Source organism: Rhinatrema bivittatum, chromosome 13, assembly GCF_901001135.1.
Source record: "Rhinatrema bivittatum chromosome 13, aRhiBiv1.1, whole genome shotgun sequence".
Taxonomy (NCBI): domain Eukaryota; kingdom Metazoa; phylum Chordata; class Amphibia; order Gymnophiona; family Rhinatrematidae; genus Rhinatrema; species Rhinatrema bivittatum.
The window spans coordinates 840152-864387 of NC_042627.1; the positions used below are offsets into that span (position 1 = coordinate 840152).

At 43.6% G+C, this 24236-nt stretch overlaps 1 protein-coding gene across 1 annotated transcript; it reads right to left on the bottom strand.

Annotated features, from left to right (window-relative positions):
- Positions 1-11232: 11232 nt before the first annotated feature.
- On the bottom strand, positions 11233-12168 carry LOC115075251 (olfactory receptor 5V1-like). Its single transcript, XM_029575544.1, has one exon. The coding sequence runs from the start codon at positions 12154-12156 to the stop codon at positions 11233-11235; it is 924 nt and encodes a 307-aa protein (XP_029431404.1). The 5' UTR covers positions 12157-12168.
- Between the last annotated feature and the right edge of the window lie 12068 nt (positions 12169-24236).

Genomic DNA, 24236 nt, shown 5'->3' on the forward strand with positions numbered 1-24236 from the left:
ACCAATGTCTATCAATTAGGGGTGTGCATTCGTTCCCTACGAATTGGCAATCTGCATCGTAAAGGGCCATATTCGTTGTATTCGAGGGGGAAGTGAAACGTATCACGATTCCCCACGAATACAACGAATCTTCGCCAAATTATTCGGCCGTCTAAAGGAGTGAATTTAAACAAACCCCCCACCCTCCTGACCCCCCCCCAAGACTTACCAAAACTCCCTGGTGGTCCGGGGGGGGGGGGGGTCTGGGAGCCATCCCATGCACTCACACCCTCGGCTGCTGCTATTCAAAATGGCGCCGATAGCCTTTGACCTACTATGTCACAGGGGCTACCGGTGCCATTGGTCAGCCCCTGTCACATGGTAGGAGCAATGGCTGGCCGGGAGGGTCAGTGGGCTGGGGCTGGTGGCTGCTTAGAGGAAAATTAAAGAAAAATAAAAATAAAATCTAGGTAGTTTTTCTTTCTTTTCATTTTCCAATCAAAATGAATCGAAATAGGAAATCTCAATGGAAGCACATCTCTAGCATTAATTTGCAAGCAACATGAAAAACACAGTGAAACAGTGAGGCCAATATTCACACTTCTTAGCTGGATAAGTGGGGAATTATCCAGTTAAGTGGTAGCAGCTGAATATCCGTTCCCATTCCGTGACCACCAGTTAGCTGGATAAGACTTATCCAGGAATATTCAGTGGCATAGCCGTGCTGCTTAATATTCCATCAAGCCGATGCAATAAGATGTGCACAAAGAGCGTGCATTCAAAGTGGGTGCAATGCACACACACATCCACCTCTCCTGGGCACACAATGCTATATTCTAATGAGCTGCTGCGTTAAAAAGCATCAGACACCCGGGGAAGCTGTGCCTGTGCGCGTGTTTTGCATCGGCATGGGAAGCTGTGCCTGTGCGCATGGGAAGCTGTGCCTGTGCGCATGGGAAGCTGTGCCTGTGCGCATGGGAAGCTGTGCCTGTGCGCGTGTTTTGCATCGGCATGGGAAGCTGTGCCTGTGCGCATGGGAAGCTGTGCCTGTGCGCATGGGAAGCTGTGCCTGTGCGCATGGGAAGCTGTGCCTGTGCGCGTGTTTTGCATCGGCATGGGAAGCTGTGCCTGTGCGCATGGGAAGCTGTGCCTGTGCGCATGGGAAGCTGTGCCTGTGCGCGTGTTTTGCATTGGCATGGGAAGCTGTGCCTGTGCGCATGGGAAGCTGTGCCTGTGCTTCCTCTCAGCCACCTCTTTTGCTCCTTTGACAGCTGATTGGGATACTGGAGGTAGTGCTGCCAGCATGCAGAACGTCCCAATGCACTGCTGCGCATGCTGAGTAAGAATAACTTTAAAAGACCCTCTTAATAACTTCGATCTCCTAGAACAGTGGTTCTCAACCTTTTTTCTGTCGGGACACACCTGACAGATGGTTCTCACATGCGTGACACACTGACCCATGATCGTCACGGGGCTAAATGTAAAAGTACAGTTTGCATCCATGGGAACCCCCCTGACCCACAATAATGGATGTAAAGCAGAATTATGACATTCCCCGTACAACTCACCCTACAAAAAAGATGTTCTGGTTCTTGTGTCATCTCAGTAACAGCAACTCAAACTCCTTCTACTTCCAGGCTCAATAGCCCTACTTATGAAAAGACAGCAGTTTACCACCAATGCATGTCCTCTTGAGAAAACACAACAAATAAGACAGATACAAATGCTTACATGCTAGCAAAATATCTCATCTCAGTAACAGACACAGAACCGACCTAACATACTCCCAGGATCTGTAGTAATGCACATAAACTAATCCGCACACAGTTACACCTGTATTATGGAATACACTCAAACAGGAGCAACCCTATCTACAAAAATGCAACACTACAAATATTAAATCAGGCCCTAAACAGTAACACCAATACACCTCTTGTTAGGAAAACAGAACTAGCAAGCAGCTATAGATCCCCACACAGAAATAATTGTAAAACTATACTAATAAGCAGAATAAATGTTTCACAACAACTATGAACAGAATAACATCCAATAATTAAAAACTCATAAAAACTATTAAAAATTCTCCAAACACCAATAAAATATTTAAAAAAAAGCAGACACATCACATAATATTAAATAATTAAAATGGCAGTCAATCAAGAAAAATAAACTTAAAAAGCCACCTTTACTTACCCCCTCCAGCAGCTCTCCTACTCCTCTTCCATGCAGGCCATAGCACATAGCAGAAGCAGCAGTAGAGGCTAAGCTCTATACTCATGGTCCTCTTCCTTAAGGCCCATGTCTCTCACACACACACACACCATACCAGTCATGCCCCCATGACCAGTTTCTGTCTCTCACACACCAATCATCTCCCAAACAGTCTTTGACAAATACACCAGTCACCTTCCTGAACAGTTTCTCTCATGCCATACACACACACAGGCTTCCCACTCCCATGCTTGTTCTCTCCACATGCACAGGCTTCTCATTCCCATAATCACTTTCTTTCTCTCACACACACACACACACACACACACACACACCAGTCACCTGATCTCTCTCATGCATACACACACACAGGCTTCCCACTCCCATGTTCTTTCAGTTATACAGGCTTCTCACTCCCATGCTGTGTCTCACACACACCCAGGTTTCTCACTCCCATGCTCACTCTTCACATGCACAGGTTTCTCATTCCCATAATCACTTTCTTTCTCTCACACACACACACACACACACACCAGTCACCTGATCTCTCTCATGCATACAGACACAGGCTTCCCACTTCCATGTTCTGTCTTACATATACAGGCTTCTCCCTCCCATGCTGTGTCTCACACACCCCCAGGTTCTCACTCCCATGCTCACTCTCTTCACATGCACAGACTTCTCATTCCCATAATCACTTTCTCTCTGTTACACACACACACATACACCAGTCTCTCTCTCATTTCCATGCTCGCTCTCCAGGTGCACAGGCTTCTCATTCCCTGAATCACATTCTCTCTCTCTCACATTCACACCAGTCACACCGTCACCTTACCAACCAGTCTCTCTCTCATACATGCACACACACACAGGCTTCCCACTCCCATGCTCTCTCTCACATAATCAGGCTTCTCACTCCTATGCTTTCTTTCACATACACCCCCACAACAGCAGGCTTCGTACTCCCATTCTTTCTCACATACCCAGAGTTCTCACTTCCATGCTTTTTCTCTCTCTCTCACACACACATCCCTGACTGTCTCACACTCTCACATACACATCAGTCATCTCCCTGACTAATGTCTCACATACACATCAGTCATCTCCCTGACTAATGTCTCACATACACATCAGTCATCTCACTTTCATTGTCTCTCTCACACACACACACACACACACACACACACACACACACACACACACACACACACATCAGCTCTCTGACCAGTTTCTCTCACTTACCCACAGGCAGGCTGCTTCTCTCTCTTTCTCTCACTCACTTCCTCCCCCCACCCCTCCCCAAATGGCAGCTGCAGCAGCCTTCTCCTCCTCCAGCCCCTGCAGGCCAAGAAGGAAGACTCCCCTCGGCCGCGGGAGGCTCCTGCTGTTGTCTCCTTTCCGGCTGCTTCGATTGCTCGGGGGCCGATGCTGCTTTATCACGCGGCAGGGCAGTTCCTCCTTCCCGCGCACCGCGCACCACTTCCTGTTCCGGGTCACGGGGGGGGCGCGCGCGGCTGCCACTGCCACTGCCACTGCTTCTTTTACCACCGCTGCCGTTCCCGCTGGGCTTGAACGTGCTGACAGCCCAGCGGGAACGGCAGCAGGGAAGGAAGAGCAGCGGGAGAGCCCGGGAGCACGCGACGCACCGGTGGGTGTCGCGACACACGATAGATGCCGAGAACTCTGATGCTGTTGCACTGCACTGCTGAGCAACCTCTAGCCCGACTTGCAAGAAAATGAGGGAGGCCACCCAGCAGTGTGCTGGTTACTTACAGGGGCACTGGGAGTCCACCCAGCAGTGTGCTGGTTACTTACAGGGGCACTGGGAGGCCACCCAGCACTGTGCTGGTTACTTACAGGGGCACTGGGAGGCCACCCAGCACTGTGCTGGTTACTTACAGGGGCACTGGGAGGCCACCCAGCAGTGTGCTGGTTACTTACAGGGGCACTGGGAGGCCACCCAGCACTGTGCTGGTTACTTACAGGGGCACTGGGAGGCCACCCAGCACTGTGCTGGTTACTTACAGGGGCACTGGGAGGCCACCCAGCACTGTGCTGGTTACTTACGGGAGCACTGGGAGGCCACCCAGCAGTGTGCTGGTTACTTACAGGGGCACTGGGAGGCCACCCAGCACTGTACTGGTTACTTACAGGGGCACTGGGAGGCCACCCAGCAGCGTGCTGGTTACTTACAGGGGCACTGGGAGGCCACCCAACAGTGTGCTGGTTACTTACAGGGGCACTGGGAGGCCACCCAGCAGCGTGCTGGTTACTTACAGGGGCACTGGGAGGCCACCCAGCACTGTGCTGGTTACTTACAGGGGCACTGGGAGGCCACCCAGCAGTGTGCTGGTTACTTACAGGAGCACTGGGAGGCCACCCAGCAGCGTGCTGGTTACTTACAGGGGCACTGGGAGGCCACCCAGCAGCGTGCTGGTTACTTACAGGGGCACCGGGAGGCCACCCAGCACTGTGCTGATTACTTACAGGGGCACTGGGGTTTCATTAAGGCACTTTCTCACCTTCTCTGTTACTGTGGATGGGAAATATCGCCGACCTAAATCGCACCACCCGGCAATCCAGAAAGACATCTGTGTTACTAATCTGCTACAGGGGGTCTTTTCCCCAGGAGATTCTGTCTACTAATATCAGTCCAGCGCAATCTTCCTCATGCGCACCTGACAGGGAAGCAGCAGGGGGGCCTGGACTCTGGTTTGGCACCAGGGAGAGAAGCAGCAGCAGCGCTGGGATCAGCTCCTGGCAGCCTCCTGTGTAGGAGGAACCACAGAAAAATGTGTTTTTTCATGAGCCCTTGACGCGTGGCAAAACTTAACGCCAGCTCTGGGTTGGCATTAATTCTTGCATGTCGAATGCACGGTTAAGTTTTGCATCGGGTGAAATAGCTAATAGCCTCATTTACATGCTATTTGTATGTGATGAGCACTATTAGTTACGAGCATGTTTGCACATGTGGTTTGGATGCTTTAATCCCCTTTTTACAGCGGGGGTTAGCCTAGCGTGTCCAACCTCGGGCTAACCGGTGCGCTAGGTTGAGCCCACGATATTGAATCGGCCTACATGTGTGTTACCTGAATAAGTCTTATTTGTCTGGCATAGCTGGATATTTCTGAATATCTATTCCGATTTTCTTTATATTTTGGAATGCAGCCCCCAACTCATTTTACTACCAACACCAAACTCCCAAACCTCTGGTGCTTCTGAAATTTTAAAAATTGCCTCCCTGCGTTTCCTCATCTCCCCACGCTGCATCTTACCTCATTTATGGGTCTCTAGAAACTGAAATCAGAGGAGCAATTCCACTCCTGCCCCACTTTTCATAAAGGCACCAGCTGGAATGGAAGCTGCTGCCTTCACAAATAAAACATATGTGAACCTGCCCATATAGACAGCTTGCTTTTGTGGTTTTTAAAATAGCACCTACCAACGTCCAAAGTAATTTGACTGTAGCAGGTTATCGCATTCATTGGCAATCATAAGATCATAAGAACATGCCATACTGGGTCAGACCAAGGGTCCATCAAGCCCAGCATCCTGTGTCCAACAGTGGTCAATCCAGGCCATAAGAACCTGGCAAGTACCCAAAAACTAAGTCTATTGCATGTTACCATTGCTAATGGCAGTGGCTATTCTCTAAGTGAACTTAATAGCAGGTAATGGACTTCTCCTCCAATAACTTATCCAATCTTTTTTTAAACACAGCTACACTAACTGCACTAACCACATTCTCTGGCAACAAATTCCAGAGTTTAATTGTGCGTTGAGTGAAAAAGAACTTTCACCGATTAGTTTTAAATGTGCCCCATGCTAACTTCATGGAGTGCCCCCTAGTCTTTCTACTCTCCGAAAGAGGAAATAACCGATTCACATTTACCTGTTCTAGACCTCTCATGATTTTAAACACCTCTATCATGTCCCCCCTCAGCCCTCCCTTCTCCAAGCTGAAAAGTCCTAACCTCTTTAGTCTTTCCTCATAGGGGAGTTGTTCCATTCCCCTTATCATTTTGGTAGCCCTTCTCTGTACCTTCTCCATCGCAATTATATCTTTTTTGAGATGCGGCGACCAGAATTGTACACAGTATTCAAGGTGCGGTCTCACCATGGAGTGATACAGAGGCATTATGACATTTTCCATTTTATTCACCATTCCCTTTCTAATAATTCCTAACATTCTGTTTGCTTTTTTGACTGCCGCAGCACACTGAGCCGACGATTTAAATGTGTTATCCACTATGACGCCTAGATCTCTTTCTTGGGTGGTAGCTCCTAATATGGAACCCAACATTGTGTAATTATAGCATGGGTTATTTTTCCCTATATGCATCACCTTGCACTTATCCACATTAAATTTCATCTGCCATTTCGATGCCCAATTTTCCAGTCTCAGAAGTCTTCCTGCAATTTATCACAATCTGCTTGTGATTTTACTCTGAACAATTTTGTATCATCTGCAAATTTGATTACCTCACTCGTCATATTTCTTTCCAGATCATTTATAAATATATTGAAAAGTAAGGGTCCCAATACAGATCCCTGAGGCACTCCACTGTCCACTCCCTTCCACTGAGAAAATTGCCCATTTAATCCTACTCTCTGTTTCCTGTCTTTTAGCCAGTTTGTAATCCATGAAAGGACATCACCACCTATCCCATGACTTTTTACTTTTCCTAGAAGCCGCTCATGAGGAACTTTGTCAAATGCCTTCTGAAAATCCAAGTACACCACATCTACCGGTTCACCTTTATCCACATGTTTATTAACTCCTTCAAAAAAGTGAAGCAGATTTGTGAGGCAAACGAGCCTGACCACGCCCGGATTGACCTCCGTCAAGGATTGCATTCGCTCACCGAATTCACCATAGAATTCAAGATACTGGGGTGGCAAGAGGACTGCCTACGGGCTATCTATTTGGATGGCTTGTCTCCTACCCTCAAGGACGAGCTGGTTGCTCGTGTTATTCCCACATCGCTGGATGACCTGATTTCCCTGGTTGGCAGGATTGATTGCCTACGTCAGTGACATCAGGAGATAAAGGTCTCCCGGCCTCCTGCCTTACGCCCAGCTCGCGCTATCAGTCCGCAGTTAAAGGCCTTGCTGGCACCTCCTCCATCACAAGAGGAGCTGATGCAGATCAATCGCGGGTGCTTGTCTCCTGAAGAGCACCTTCGACATAAAATTAGGCTCTCTTAAATGTAGGGGCAGATTTTCAAAGAGGATTTACACACGTAGGGGGAGTACGCGTGCCGGGCCTATTTTCAAAAGGCCCGGCGGCGTGCATAAAGCCCCAGGACACATGAAAGTCCTGGGGCTTGAAAAAAGGGGTGGGGTGGGGCGAGGGCAGTCTGGAGCGGGGCAGAGGTGGGGCAGGGTCGGGGTCAGCGGCTCCTGGCACAGCGGTCATTTGCCGCTGTGTCAGAGATCGTGTACCGGCAATCGGCCGGGGCGCGCAACTTGCGCCTGCCTTGAAGCAGGCGCAAAAGGTAAAATAAAGATCAAGGGGGTTAGAGTAGAGCTGGGGGGGGGAAAGGTTGGGGGAAGGGGTGGGAAGGTCTGGCTAGGGGGAAGGGAACGGAGGAAGCCAGTGCGGCTCGATGCTCGCAAGGTGCACAATTGTGCGCCCCCTTGCGCGCGGCAGGTAGCGCACGCACGTGTAGGCCACGCGCTCTTCTTTTAAAATCTACCCCATATTTTTTATGATCCAGACCAACTGGAAAATAGAGTCACTGTTTCCTCATAATTTTTGCTGCACGTGTTTATAAAAGAAATTTGCGGATATTATTGAAAAGCTGGTCATTTCCTATCTTTATTTAATGTATTATAAAAGTCCCCTTTTTGAGGTCTCTTTGGAACTGATTGCCTATAAGATTCTTACTTTTTCCTATATTTATAATTGGATTATATGTTACGTTTATTCGCTCTATAATAATAAGTGGGTTCACTTAAAGGTTTCTTTTTAATTAATACTGAATATACTGTGTTTTCAATATTCTTAAGTGAGTTTCTTATACTCAGTATTATTTCTGTATACAAGTTAAATATTTTGTGTAATGTATGTGTGAAAACTTGAAAAATAAAGAATTTAAAGATTCTGATTACAAATTGAAAATTTGTTCCCTTGTACTTTGTTCAATAGTTTTCATTTTTGTCAAGTGTTTGGCTAAATAATTGTGGAAAATTATGAAAATAAAGAATTAAAAAAAAAAGATACCAAATAATTAGCTCCAGTCATCAGGCATTCAAAAATTCACCCAACATGGACCATGTTTCAGCCGTCAAGCCTTCATCAGGGGGTAGACGTTGAATCAATCAGATCTAGACACCACCTTTTCTTCACATACCCTCAACCATACAAATAACAGTTCATACAAATAGCACCATACACAACCCCTAAACATTTACAAATTGTGCCCTATACCTTGGAACCACCACCCCAAATCTTATCTTCATTAGGTGTGCTGTTCTAACAATGGCACAACAACACTGACGACTCCAGCCCCTCATTTCCTAAAATTAAATACCCACGTCACCGACGTAACCGGAAGTGTAGCGCGTCACTGCTGTCAATCAAAATATCAACTATGTAAAAAAAAAAACCATTATAAAGAAAACACAAAAGTTTAAAGGTCAAAAAACAGACCAGTCTATTTTTGTATTCAACCCTCTGGGTGCAACAGTATCAAAATAATGGATCCACTTTTGTTCTCGTAATAAGTAGTTATCAAAATCACCTCCACGTGAAAAATGTTTAGGTTGTTCTATTACCGTAAAGACTAAATCCAAGAAACAATGCTGTTTTCTGAGGCAATGTTGAACCAGAGGAGCTGAAGCTGATTTTTCATAATCGCACTGCGATGTTCAATCAAACGCGTGCATAAACATTGCTTTGTTTTGCCTATAAATAAAAGTTTGCCAGGTTTTTGAATACAACAGGCAGCGTGCTGCGAGCATTTTTCAAGATGAACTTGTATATTTAAATAGAAGATCAAGTGCTAGTGACGGTGGAGAGCTGAGATGCACAGTGGTTAAGTGGCTTCCCCTGACGAAGACGTGATTCGAAACTGGGCCTTGTTGGGGCAAACATGCCATTGCTGAATGGAAGTCTCAGTGTCTAAGTTAAGTAACGTTTAGAAAAAATGCCTTTGTTGAAGTGATGTCTCTGCGGTTATTGATTTTTAAGTGATATATTGGTGAACTGTTCCTATTCTTGCTGTGAACGTTTCACAATTTTTTCATAAAATAAAATATTCATTATAAAACTTTTTTTTGGTATAAAAAATTATAAAAGTTATATAGGGTGGACGGTGGTGTTCATGATTAAAAATAACAAGGAACCCCTGATGGTGCCCTGAAATTTTATGAAACATCACCTTCCTCTCTTAAACATTTTTCTGGTGTGAAAAGTGGGTTAGAAGTTGATGGGTATATTACTGACCATTTTGTTGGCAGTTTTTTGAAAGAGGATAAGGATAAATAAACAACAAAAAGGAACATATAAGAAATTATTTGGTGCGGGTTGTGTATTGTGATTGGATTGAATTATCTCCATTGATGTGGGTTGGTAGTGGTTATGTATAAATAAAAGTAGGCAAGGATACCAAATCCCATATATTACCCCTACAGAAGAACAATCTGTAAGTGCTTGCAGGTGGAAACTACCACCTCTAAAATAAGGAAGAGCTTCTCCAGAAAAAGACTGCTCACAAACGGAGCATTTATTACAAGGATAATGCCCAACCTTACATGAATCAGGTCCACAATCATTGCTCACCTCATCTTCAAAATTAGAGTGGACAATCATGCCCCTGATATTTTTACCCCATTTCAGTGCAAACCGAGGAGCTTCTGAAAAAACATCAAATAGCCCCAAAATATGCCAATGCTTTTTTATACCACACTGTACACGATAAATAAATGGGGAACACGGTAACCCACATATTGATCTGGAACCCTGATTTCCTTGAGTAAACAACAAATCTTGGTTTACCCAACAAGCAAACTTATAAGCTCTTCTCATCTTTTATGTGGTTTAGGGTAAGGAAGACATATGAGGAGATAGGTTAGTTTGTTAATAAAGACATAAGGTTTTTGCAATTAGTAAATGAGTAATAAAGAAATTAGTAAAAATATTTTATGAGGGAGACAGTAGATGATTATAACTGTAGTACCGGTGGGGCTGACACTGCCTGAGGCCGATTGTGGGTGAGAGACAGTGGATTAAAAATAGGCACTTTACCCTGATACTGTCTTTTCTCAATAAAAGTATTTGTTTTGTTTTTTAATTTTAAATTTTTCTTAATTAATTTCTTTGGGAGAATTATTGTTTCCCTCTCCATTTTTTTCTAATATTAGTTATATTTGGGGAGGAGTTGCTTCTGTGGTTATTTATTTTCCTTTTTTTTTTCCTTTTATGGTAAATCTATTTTTTATTGTTTATAAACATAACAATGGATATTATTAAAGTATAACATATAAGGTATACAATTAGAAACCTTTTTAAACAAGAGGTTCGATTGAAAGTTTGGACCTACATATTCCACCCAGGAACAGAAGTAACTATATTAAAATAAAATGACTCTGAGAGGTGAATAAAAGTTGTATTTGGGTGAATTCATGTTTGCAAGTGGTGGTTTATGGAGAGAATGAATAACATTTAAGGAGCATCTATAATAGCTTCTTCACCTGTGTATCCTGAATATTTTTGTAAGGCTGATGAATGTTATTTCTTGGCTGTGTCTTGAATATTTGCTTTTAAAACAACTGTACTATTTTATTTTATATTTATTTGTTTCCCAGAGACCAAGAATACTTGGGATTAATCAAGTCCATGATGATGAAATATATAAAAAAATTACCATTAAATTTCAGTGACAGTAATAAAATCACCATGCAGCTTAGAACTGCAATATGTCTATAAATTTGAACAACTTTATTGATGAACATACCAAAAAGGTTACAAATATGAATATTTTTGACTCTCAATACCACAAAGTGAATTTCTTTTTGTAACAGAAACAAACATATTTATTAGAGATTTAATTTCCTCTTTAATTTCCAGAAAGCTTCTTTGACCTCCTTGTTCCTCAGACTGTATATGATAGGGTTTAGTACTGGGGATATAACTGCATACAATACCGAAATGATTTTGTCTTGATCCAATAAATCCTGTGAAGAGGGGCGAATGTAAGTGTATACAACACCACCAAAAAACAACATTACAACAGTGAGGTGGGTCGCACATGTCGAGAAGGCTTTTTGTTTTTTGTCAGCAGAACGAATTTTTACTATGGCCGAGATTATATAAACATAAGAGACAGTTATTAATAGAAAACAGAATATCCCAAAAAAGATATCAGAAGCAATTAATACAATATGATTAAGATAGGTATCTGAACAAGAAAGCTTTAATATTGGTGGAATCTCACAAAAGAAATGATTGATTACATTAGGCCCACAGTACGATAACTTTAATATTAAACTAGTATGTACTGTTGAATTGACAAAGCCTATCACCCATATAGAGGCTGCCAGGCATAGGCAGACCTTCTTGCTCATTATAGTTGGGTAATGCATGGGATTACATATTGCAACATAACGGTCACACGCCATCATTGTGAGAAGCAGAAGTTCAGTGCCCAAAGCTGTTGCAAACAAAAACAACTGTATAATGCATCCTTGGAAGGAAATCACTTTCCTTTCTGATAGAAGCATCTCAAGCATCTTGGGGATCGCTGTAGATGTACAAAAAATGTCTAAGATGGAAAGATTGATGAGGAAGAAGTACATAGGGGTGTGAAGATGATGGTCAGTAGCTACAACAATAATGATGAAGACATTTCCTATGAGAGCTTGGACATACATCAGTAGAAATATGATAAATAATAGTATCTGTATTTGTGGATGACTGGAGAGTCCCAAAAGGATGATTTCTTTCAAAAATGTCTGATTCATTGCTTTCCCTTTTAAGAGATGACTTATCTGTGGGAATAGTTAAAATGAGAAACTTGCAGAAAATATTGCACAATAGAGTTTACAGCTCTTTGTATTATTTGCACAGCAGTACTCCAACATATAATGTCATGAATTAATTTATGCTAAGCTGTCTAGGTTGTCCCACATCATTTTACAACATACTACCAAAACATCTGGTAACATTTCAAAGAAAACAGTAAGCTATTTTTCTTTCCAAAATACCCATTAGCAACACCAGTTCCCTTTATTTGATGTCTTCAGAGTACAAGAAAAAATGTGCAAAAAGTGCTTTGAGACGTTTGTTCACTCCTTTAATTTAATCGTTTCACATAAAAGTCCTGCATTGCTCTTTGTACAAGCTTTTGCATGCACATTTGTTTTCTGTAGATTTTTCCATTCCTTCACTGACAGTTAAAAGTGAAATTTTATTTTTGATCATCATGGGTTTGATTAATCTCAAATTTTCTTGGTCTCTGGTGAGCAAATAACTGAAAAAACATCACTGTTGTTGCAGACACACAGAGAGTAATTTTCAGCAGCCTGCCTATGGTTAAAGTACTGCAGATACTTTAGCCTGAATTAGAAAACAGAATTCTATGTATAAGTCAACTTTGAAAAGTCAGATGTATCCCCCTCCAGAAGAGGCGGTGAGGATGAAAACAGAGAAAGAATGCAAAATGGTGTGGGATAAACACTGTGGATACATAAAGGCTAGAGGAATGGTAAAGAAGAAAAGTTCTTGGTGCAGCGGTTACTACCCTTAACCAATAAGTCTTGATGCTGTAGATGCAACTGCAACATTGCTCTCTGCTTCAACTACAGCTTGAAAAAGGGAGTTAGATTCAGACAACAGCCAACGATGGCCAAACTTTTATAGTCTGGGGAACTGATAAGCATGGGGTAACTTGCACAGAACAATAATTAATACCAGTAGTTGTTCCCTTATTAGAAGGCAAGGGATTACTACCTTTAACCAATAAGTCTTGTTGCTTTGACACAACTACAGCTTCACTCTCCACTTTGATAGTGATGGGTGGACGAGGAATTGGATTCAGACGATAACCAATACGGGCCTTGACTTTTATGGTCTGAGTTACTGATACACAGACATAAGTGAAAAAGTGCAGGACTGCTTCTAAGGCCAAGTCCATAAGCAAAACATGTCAACGCTGTCTAAATTTTCAAGACGGCTCCTCGAATAACTGCACGGAGCAGTAGTTGCTACCCTTAAGAGAAACATGGGGTAACCTGCGTCACGTAGCAAACAGAACCATAAGAAGCTTGCTGGGCAGACTGGATGAACCGTTTGGTCCTTTTCTGCCATCATGACAATGTTAATATGTTACATTATCACACATACATGCAGGAAATTTCTCCTGTGTGCATATTTATAGAAATAAAGGTAGATTTTCCAAATTAAACCTTTATGTAAGTTAGCCGGATAAAACTTACATGGGATTTTAGCAGCAAGACTATGCTGCTGAATATCCGGCTAAGTTAGCCCAGCTCTGTGATATGTCTATCACTACTTGTCTGGCTAAATTAAGCAGATTAGAACCACTCCGATCTTCCTACTTCCCACCCACTAGATATCCAGCGAACTACAATGCTACTTATCCAGCTAAGTAGCACTGAATATCGGGCTCATAGAGGATAACTTTCAAACAACTCTGCATAGCCCCATATAAACGCATATTTACTGTAGTATTTTACTATCTGCATGGATGCAATTGCTGTTTGTAAAATATACATATTCAACATTCCCAAAAGTACGCACATACTTTTCTGTAAACAGACAATTTCAAGCGTACTCAGGAACGTTTGTGCATTTGTACTTTTTCACATGTGCATGCAGGCACTTACTGTTTTGGCAGTGTGGGCATATTCCATGTTGCCCTCCCAGCAGGACAACAAAATTGTATCCCCAGGGATATGGACAGACTGGCATCCTTGGTTGTAGGCAAAAAGGACCAGCTATTCCCCATCCAGGGAGTCTGGAGGAACATTGCTGTGCAAGCCCTAAAGCAATCGTTTAATCCTAGAGTTTGTATGAAATAAGAAGGTGTGTGGGGTTAGGGATGGGTACAGAGGGGTGAGAAAGCTGAGGGGGTGTAGGGATATAGTGAGTTGGGGGTGACAGGCAGGCCATATGCAAAACAGCATATAGAGATGCATAAAAGGCAAGACAACAAGGTAAGAGGTTTTAAGGCAAAATAAGAAGGCCTCAGTACCAGCTACACTGAAATAAAATAGATGTATTCCTTCTTCTCTGTACAGTTTGAGGACTTCGAGAAGAAGGCCCAGAAGCCACAGTGCAAGCAGGGAGAGTGACTTGATAGGCTGCCAGCCAGGCAGGAGGAGGTTAATCCCCTAAATACCCATTAAGGTCTTGTCAACCTGGTTATACTGTTTCCTGATTTCATCACAGACCCCACTATATTTACGCCAATCTGCAAGACTGTGGGCAGATTTCCAAAGGGTTATGTGCGTAACCCCCGAAAAGCTGCCCCTTCCAGCCCCTGCGCGTGCCGAGCCTATCGAGCAGGGACGGGCGTAAGTCCCGGGGCTTTCCTGGGGGGCGTGTCGGGGGCTGGCGCGTCATCAGGGCCATTCCAGGGCGGGGCTGTGGGTGTGGTTCCGGGGGCGTGGCCGCGGCCTCCGGACCAGCCCCCAGACTGGAACATATAAGATAGGGGCACATAGGGGTTCCAGGGTCACTTTCCACCTGTCAGTCCCTCTCTCACACAGTACAATAGGCCTTGGGATAAGGTTCTTTGCCAGCTGGGGTGAGGACTAAATCTTCCAAAGCCCAAGTCATCAGTATCTCAATCCATTGCTTGCCACTTTTAAAGGATGTGAGTGCCAATAAATTCTCTGGCGGCTCAGGCAGATTGTCCAGATTAGATCTTTACTGCACAGTTCACATCAGTTCCTGGCCCAACAGCTGGAAATCACAGTTCTTCAAGCTTTCTTTTTATCTATCCAAGGGTTTCCCGTATCTAGGCTTGGGTAAAACTCTCACCCTTCAAGGCTTGACAAAGTCAGGTGTCCCAGGTGGACAGGGGAATCCTAGATGGGCGGAAACAAATCTCTTTCCAAATTAGTGGTGTAAAAAGAGAAAGCTTTGCACAGTCTCCCCAGGGTGAAGGCTTTGAATGATGCCCTCAAATGTAGAGCAAAACAGTTCTTACTCACAGTTCTCCTCTCTGATGACAAATATTGTCTTTTTTTTTTTTTTTAGGAAAAGTCCAGTCAGTAGAAAAGAAACACAGCTCTCTTAGATGTTTCTTTTAAAGAGAAGGAAGGAAGGATGGCCACAAACGTCCTTCCTGGTAACTCAGCATAGTTTTTATGAAGATTTTTCCTAACTAGAACTCTTCTGCACTTATCATCTCCCTTCCAGCTCACAATGAAACTTTCCCTACCTCCTGATCGAACCTAGCACAGGGAGTCCTCAAATTCCCATGCACCAGGGGTACCAGGACTCTCACAGTAAAATCTCTAAAATCAAGAGCCCAAAGCCCATAAACAACCCTGAGGACCAGGGGCGGCTGAAGGCAATCTGCTGCCTGAGGTGAAGGATGAAATGCCCCTCCCCCCCCCCCCCCCTTGGCCTGGTGCAGGTGAAATCACCAAGGGCCAGGGAAGGTCACAAGGAATGGCAATAGGATTTGACCCCTGGCATCCCTTGTTTGCAGCGACTGCTCCTGCCATTCAGGTTTTGGGCCTGTACTTTTTTGTTCTCAGTCTTCGGCATCCACACTAGGGGGCGCTGGAGAAATGTTTAATGGGAAGGGGTGACTTTGGCCACCTTTACTCATCAGCCCCTATTATAGAGTATAGTATAATAGGGGCTGATGAGCACTGGATGGCCGGCGCCATCTTTAAAGATGGCGCCGGCCATCCAGTGCTCCTACCATGTGACAGGGGCCGGCCAATGGCATGGATACCCTATCACATGGTAAGGGTAAAGGGGCATCGGCGCCATTTTTTTTTTTAGAACAGCTGATGCCTGGGAACGGGAAATCTCTTCCTGAGGCCCCCCCTGGATCTCTCCTCTCCCCGAGGCCCCCCTGGATCTCTCCCAGAGGCCCCCCAAGGCCCCCCTGGACCACAAGGTAATTTTAAAAGGTTTTGGGGGGGTCAGGAGGGGGGGGGTCGATTTAAAGGGTCGAGTGGGGTTTTTTTTTTTAGCGGCGCGGGCCTCCCTAAAAAAAAAAGGGTCGGGAGGGTGGGGGGAGGCTAAGGGGGGTCGATTTAAAGGGTCGGGTGGGTTTTTTTTTATTATCGGGCCATCGGCGCCATTTTAATTAGTGGCAGCCAAAATGGCGCCGATGGCCCGAGAGTGGGAGATCGCGCCGGGACCCCCCCCCCCCCACTGTACCACCAGGTAACTTAACATTTTGGGGGGGTTCGGGAGGGTAAGGAATTGGTTTTAAAGGGTTGGGGTGGGTTTAGGGGTTGTTTTGGTGTGCCGGTTTTCCCGCCCTCCCCCAAATAATTCCCATGCCCTATTTAACGATACAATACAAATGCCCCTGTCGATAAATCAGGGGCATTTGTATTGTATCGTGCACTCTAACGATTTAGGACAATTTTAAAATTATCTGATGATAGCTGTGTTAGCCAACTCTGTCAAAATTCAAGAGCTGGATTCTCAGATTGTTAAGATTAAAGAGGTTCAGGTAAACTTAATTCAGGAAGACTCTAGAACAGATAAGAGGTTAGAAAGACTGGAAAATAACCTTAGATATAACAATTTGAGAATGATAAATTTCCCAAAATGTAAAATTATTTCTCCTAAAGATCAATTAAATAGATATATGAGAGAGGTGTTGCTATTTCCCCCTTCGGGCATTCCAAATACAATTAAAGTATATTTTTTGCCTGACACTTCAAAGAGGCAAGAAGTGGAAGGGGTATCTGTAAAGGTTACAGATGTTCCTAGGAGTGATAGAATTTCTCTGTCACCCTTAGAAGATCTATCGGGGTTTTTAGAAACCTCACAAGAGGAACAGATAGAAAAAAGAGGTATATTACTTGTTTCATTTGCAACCCCAGTTGAAAGAGATAACGTATTGAGGAATTTTTTGAGAAATAGGGAAAAATTGTATTTGGGAGAAAAAATATGGGTATACCCAGACGTAGCTAGATCAACACAGATACGTAGAAAAAAATTTCTGAATTTATGTACTAGAGCACGTGCTCTTGGAGCACAAATCCTGATCAAGTTTCCCTGTAAATGTGTTATGACATTAGAGAATGAGCGTTATGTTTTCTTTGAACCGGAGCATTTGGAAAAATTCCTGATTTCCAAAGAAGGAACAGCTTGAATTTCTGTTAGTTAACAGGTAATAGAATTACTCGACCACTTTCTGTTGTGTTTTCATAAAAATTGATTGGTAAAAAATTGCTCCATTTGATTACCTAAGTTCTAATCTCTCAGATTTCTTGGTAAAATAAGGTTATAGTTTATGTAATAGTTTTGGTTAAGTATTATTGCCTATTTTTGTAAGGTTGATAAGCTATAATCTATGGTAAGAATGGAATTCTTATTTGTAATTTTGAAATTCCAATAAAGAAATAATAAAAAAAAAATTAAAAAAAAAAAAAAAATTATCTGATGATAATTTTAATTGTTCAAAAACGATTCACATCCCTAGTAATTTGTAAACTAATTTGTAAACAATTTTAATAATGGTCTATGGTATCTAAAGATTGGAGGGTTGCCAATGTATTATCAATTTTTAAAAAAGCATCAAGGGGTGATCCAGGAAACTACAGACCAGTGAGTCTGATGTTTGTGCATGCAAAAATTGCAGTACATATGGATAGGCATAGTTTAATGAGACAACACCAACATGGATTTAGCCAAGGGAAGTCTTGCCTCACCAATCTGCTACATTTTTTTGAGTGCGTAAATAAACATGTGGATAAAGGCGAGCCAATTGATATAGTGTTTCTGGATTTCCAGAAAGCATTAGACAATGTCTCATGAGTGATTTCTTAAGAAATTAAAAAGTTATGGGATAGAGTATCTTGTCCTATTGTGGATTGGGGATTGGCTAAAAGATAGAAAACAGAGAATAGGTCTAAATAATAAATTTTCCCAATGGAGAAAGGTGAATAGTAGAATGTTCCAGAGATCTGTACTGGGAGCACTGCTATTTAATATGGGAACGAGTGAGGTGATCAGATTTGCCAACGACACAAAATTACTCAAAGATGTTAAATCACAAAAGGATTTTGAGAAATTACAACAGAACCTTGCAAAACTGAGAGACTGGGCTTGCAAATGGCAACTGAAAATTAATGTGGACAAACGCAAAGTGACAGACCTAGGGAAGAGTAACCCGAATTATGGCTACACAATGCAAGGTTCTACATTAGGAATCACTATTCAGGGAAAGGATCGAGGCATCATTTCTGGTAATATGTTTCAATCTTCTGCTTGGTGTGTAGCAGCAGTCAAGGAAGCAAACAGCATGCTCGGGATAATTAGGAAAGGAATGGAGAATAAATAGAGCATATCATAATGCCTCTGTATCGCTCCATGATGAGACCTCATCTTGAGTATGGTGTGCAGTTCTGGTCACCACATCTCAAAAAAGATAAAGCAGAATTAGAAAAGGTACAGAGAAGGGCGACCAAAATGATAAAGGGGATGGAACACTTCTCCTATGAGGAAAGGCTGAAGAGGTTAGGACTTTCAGTTATGAAGAAAAGGCTAAAGGGAGATATGATGGTGTTCTGTAAAATAATGAGTGGAGTGAAACAAGTAAACATGAATTGGTTGTTTACACTTGCAAAGAGTACAAAGACTATGGGACCCCAATGAAGTTACTATGTTGTGCGTTTAAAATTGATAAGAGAAAATAGTTTTTACTCAACATATAATGAAATTCTTACAGAGGATGTGGTGAAAGTTGTTAGCGTAGCTGCATTTAAGAAAGGTTTGGACAAGTGGATGATAGATCAAGAAAAGGATGTAAGACCGGACCCTTAATATAAAACTTTCACATCCCTACATAAACTCTTCCTCCTCATTTTCCACGCATATTTTGTACTTACAAAGTACATGGAGAAAGCTCTGTCTGTGGCAGTGGCTCCTGGAAACCTTTGAAAGAGAAATTCTGCAGGGCATTTTCCTTGCTGGCTCATGGGCACCAAATACCTACTCTTTGGAGATTTTTTAAATTTATTTCTAATTTGCTCCAGAAAAAAATAGACCAACAAACCTGCAAGATCTCTCTTCCTGGTGAACATTGCCCTCTGTGACAGTGTTCTTCAAATCCATTTTCAGTGCTTTACCCACGGAAATGGACTTTTATTTATTTAAAAAGATATCGTCTGCCTGTAGTGTACAAAACATGCTAAGCGAATTACAGGCATAACATACAATCATAGAAATAAAACATCAAAACAGATGCATACAATATACATATTTGGCTATATGAGCACTGCATTTAGTCCCGTTCACATCCAAAAGCCTTTATTTGTTTACAAAGAACAATATCCTCAATAGCTTGCAATGAATCTGGAAGGGCATTCCAGTGGGAGCAGTGGGAAAAAAGGCAGCCATCGTGTCTTGAGCAAATGCAGAGCCTTAACAGGGCAAGTTATGAACAATAAACAGTCACTAGATGGTAAAACACAAGAAGGGATATTTATTGTTTAATATAATCAGGCCCCTCTTGTTTTAGATTTTTAAAAACCAACAAAGTATTCTAAATTTTATCCATTGCTGTATGGGTAACCAATGTAATCCTCTTAGCACAGGAGTAATGCGATCTCTCCTGTGCTCTTTTCTGAGACCAAATGGGTAGCCAAATTCTGCAAGACCTGAGCTTTATTAAAACAGGAACAAAGAATTACAGAACTCTCAGACGTAAGAGTAAAACTTTGGATCACCATCTGAATATCATTCGCTTGCAAAATATACTTTAAATGCTGGCCCAATATGAGGTTTTCAGGATATATGTAATGAATATGCATGTGCTACATATTTCCATAAAATAAAGGCAAATCTATCTCATGCATAATTATTAGATTTCTGAAAACCCAACCAGTTAGGAGTCCTTGGGGTTCAGTCCTGCTTACCCTGCCATAGACACAAAATGATTTAGTACCTGTGATCCAATTCCTTTTTTCCAGACATGGAGAAGGGATTAATCATGCAGACCACATGGGCAAGCTATCAGCTCAAATGAATTACCCTAATGTTATCATCATACCACCTCCTCCTCCTGTCAGTCAGAGATCTTAAAGTCATGTTCACTCTATGTCACGTCTTGCTTTTTTTGATTGGAACATATCATATATGGTATTTTCTATTAACCGAAAACAGGGCAGGAATTCTCATATGAATGGAAATTTGATGGTTTGTATCCCTCAAGGAGCACAGTTGCCCACCCCTAGTCTATGGGACAAAAAGCTTAGTACCTATGGTTTTTAGTAAGTTTTTCTGAACATAAAAGGAGAAGGGATAGCAACTCTAATATCTGCAAAGGAAGACCATGCAGGGCAGTGGCACGTCTCTCTGTATGAAGAAGATCAGAAATGGTTGTGCTAATTTGCAGAGAAGAAAAGACAAACATAGATTATGAAAACCAGAAGGAAATGAGAAGAAGGCAAAGAAAGGGTGATATGGGCCAGAGAATGGGACAACTAAGCTCTGGAATTTATTGCCAGAGGATGTGGCAAAGGCAGGGAGCATAGCTGGGTTTAAAAATGGTTTGGATGAAAATTCCATAACTCGTTATTAAGCAGGTAGACTTGGGGTAAGCCACTGCTAATCTCTGAGTGTTAGAAGCATGGGATCGAGTTACTACTTGGGATCCTGCCAAGTACTTGTGTCCTGCATTGGCCACAGTTGGACACAGGATACCGGATTTGATGGTTCACGGACTAAGTCCCAGAGACCTTGGCTACAAGATTTAATATTGTGTAGATTAACTTATCCAGCTAACTTTGGAGGGATATTCAGCGATTCAGCCGCACTACTGAATATACCCAACTATGGTACATGTAGCTGGATAAACGTAGGATACTAAATGGCACAACCAGAGTTAATCTGATACGTAATCCGGCTAACTCAGGCTATTAAAAATTGCTCCACTGTGTCCAGTGAAAGAGATAATCAAAGCTATCATGCAAAGAGAGGGAACTCGGAGGAAAACTCACAAAGAGGAAGAAAGGCAAAAAAATGTAGTTTTGTCCACCCAGACACAATGTGCAGTAAGATTGAAATATCTATTTTATGAGATCCTACAGCAGGTAGCAAGGAACTATAAGTCTGTACAGCAGAAGATATAAAACAGAGAAATAAAGCCAGCCAGAAGGATGAAGGTTGCAGACGTATTTTTGAAATAAGGAATCCACGAAAAAGTGAACCTACCTCTGATCAAATCCCCCTTGTCGGAGCTGAATCCAGTTGGCTGATGGCTGCATAAAGGCACAAATATTAAATCTTGAGGGTAAGGCCTGTGGGACCAGGTCCCTGAACCATCTTAAAATGAAGACTCTATGGAAGTAATTATTCATGTTTTGTATGGATACAGATTGGAGTGTGTATGTAACATTGTCCATGCCTTGCACAGCTATGAAGTATACAAAGTTCATGATTTAGTACACGCCTCAGACTCTATAATAAGGATCGTGCACCTACATGAAAGGGGCCAGTTTCCCAGCTGCCTGCCTACATGCAAAATCCATGGCTCCTTTCTACCTGTCAATCCTCTACCTTACTTTCCAAGAGAATTCCTGTTTTCTTTCTGTTTGAAAATTGTCCACACACTTTGCCCCTGCTTCCTCTAATGGCAGTTTAATTTTTGCTGGAAAACAGATGCTTAAAGCTGGATTTTGAGAAGAATTTACATGCATAAACCCAGTTTTATGTGCGGAAATGGACTTCTGAAAATTACCCCGGGGTTTGTACGCACAAAAGCAATTTCACATGTTCCTGATCATGTACTGAATAAGTTGGGGCAGGGTAAGCATTTCTATGCATAATTTTCATTTTAAGCCCAGCAAACCATTAAATCAAAAGATAACTCCAGCTACTAGGACACTACCCACCTCTGCTCTCCAGTTGTTACCACATCACGGCAAAATTATTTAGTAGAATATTTGTTACCTTATCATCTATGGGTGTGCAGATGAAAATTATTTGCTGTTCAAATAGTTCAGCCCCAAATACTAGAAAACAAAACTAAAGGAAAGTGCCGGCACCTGCAGAAAAGTCATTAAATCAAAGGGCACCTCCCACCTCTGCCAAACCCAGCGCTTACCCCCTCAAGTCCAACCTCCCCTGCCCTCCAAACCCACAAAGCCAAAGGCCTCCCTGGACCCCATGAACACTCTGGATCCCCCCACCCCCCATCCTAGTCCTTACCTCAGGGCTGGGTGCACAGGTTTTCAGGTGCAAAGAGCAATCCATAGGCACTCATGGCCCCTCTGCTCCAAATTACCAGCAATTAACCCAAAGCTGGCACCATTATGGCCATTTTAGAAAACCAGAAGAGCAGGTCAGGATGGGGATTACTTTAAGGATGGGGTTCAGGGTTTCTGGGGACCTTTGTGTAGGGAGCCAGATGGGGAAAAATATAAGAACATAAGAAAATGCCATGCTGGGTCAGACCAAGGGTCCATCAAGCCCAGCATCCTGTTTCCCATGCTACTGATGCAATTAATAGCAGTGGCTATTCCCTAAGTAAACTTGATTAATAGCCATTAATGGACTTCTCCTCCAAGAACTTATCCAAACCTTTTTTGAACCCAGCTACACTAACTGCACTAACCACATCCTCAGGCAACAAACTCCAGAGCTTTATTGTGCGTTGAGTGAAAAAGAATTTTCTCCGATTAGTCTTAAATGTGCTACTTGCTAACTTCATGGAGGTACCCCTAGTCCTTCCATTATCTGAAAGTGTAAATAACCGATTCACATCTACTCATTCAAGAACGCTCATGATCTTAAACACCTCTATCATATCCCCCCTTAGCCATCTCTTCTCCAAGCTGAACAGCGCTAACCTCTTTCACTTGGTTGCAGGGCAGGGATGGCTGACAGCCATGAGGAGGCTGGAGGATGTGCTCACCACTCTGTGAAGAGTCAGGCCAGTGGCAGAATCAACTGAGAGCTCTGATCTCTCCCATGGCACCAGAGGAAAGTTAGGTTACTGCACCTGTCATCGTGGGAGAATTAAAAGCTGCCATGGGTGACTTTAAAATAGCAGTGATAGCTCTGGGGATACTGTCACTGCTGGGAGAAGGCATGGCACAGCGTCTGCGGGTCCTGGGAAAGCCCACAGATGCTAAGAGGAAATTAAGCTGTACTGCCTGGAGAGCCTGTAATATCATGTCTGATACCAGGGTCAGCTGTGACTATAATAAAAAGCTGAAAATAAGCAATATTTAGGGGCGGATTTTCAGAGCCCTGCTCGCGTAAATCCGCCCAAAACCGGGCGGATTTACGCGAGCAGGGCCCTGCGCGCCGGGAAAGCCTATTTTACATAGGCCTCCCGGCGCGCGCAGAGCCCCGGGACTTGCGTAAGTCCCGGGGTTCTCGGAGGGGGGCGTGTCGGGGCGTGTCGGGGGCGGGCCCGGTCGTTGCGGCGTTTCGGGGGCGTGTCGGCAGCGTTTTGGGGGCGGGTACGGGGGCATGGCTACGGCCCGGGGGCGTGGCCGCGCCCTCCGTACCCGCCCCCAGGTCGCGGCCCGGCGCGCAGGAGGCCCGCTGGCGCGCGGGGATTTCCGCCTCCCTCCGGGAGGCGTAAATCCCCCGACAAAGGTAAGGGGGGGTTTAGACAGGGCCGGGCGGGTGGGTTAGGTAGGGGAAGGGAGGGGAAGGTGAGGGGAGGGCAAAGGAAAGTTCCCTCCGAGGCCGCTCCGATTTCGGAGCGGCCTTGGAGGGGGAACGGGGTAGGCTTGGGCGGCTCGGCGCGCGCAGGCTATACAAAATTCATAGCCTTGCGCGCGCCGATCCAGGATTTTAGTGGATACGCGCGGCTCCGCGCGTATCTACTAAAATCCAGCGTACTTTTGTTTGCGCCTGGAGC

Bases quoted from the DNA above. Each gene is read 5' to 3' on its own strand.
- LOC115075251 (XM_029575544.1), bottom strand. From the start codon at position 12,156: ATGAATCAGACATTTTTGAAAGAAATCATCCTTTTGGGACTCTCCAGT.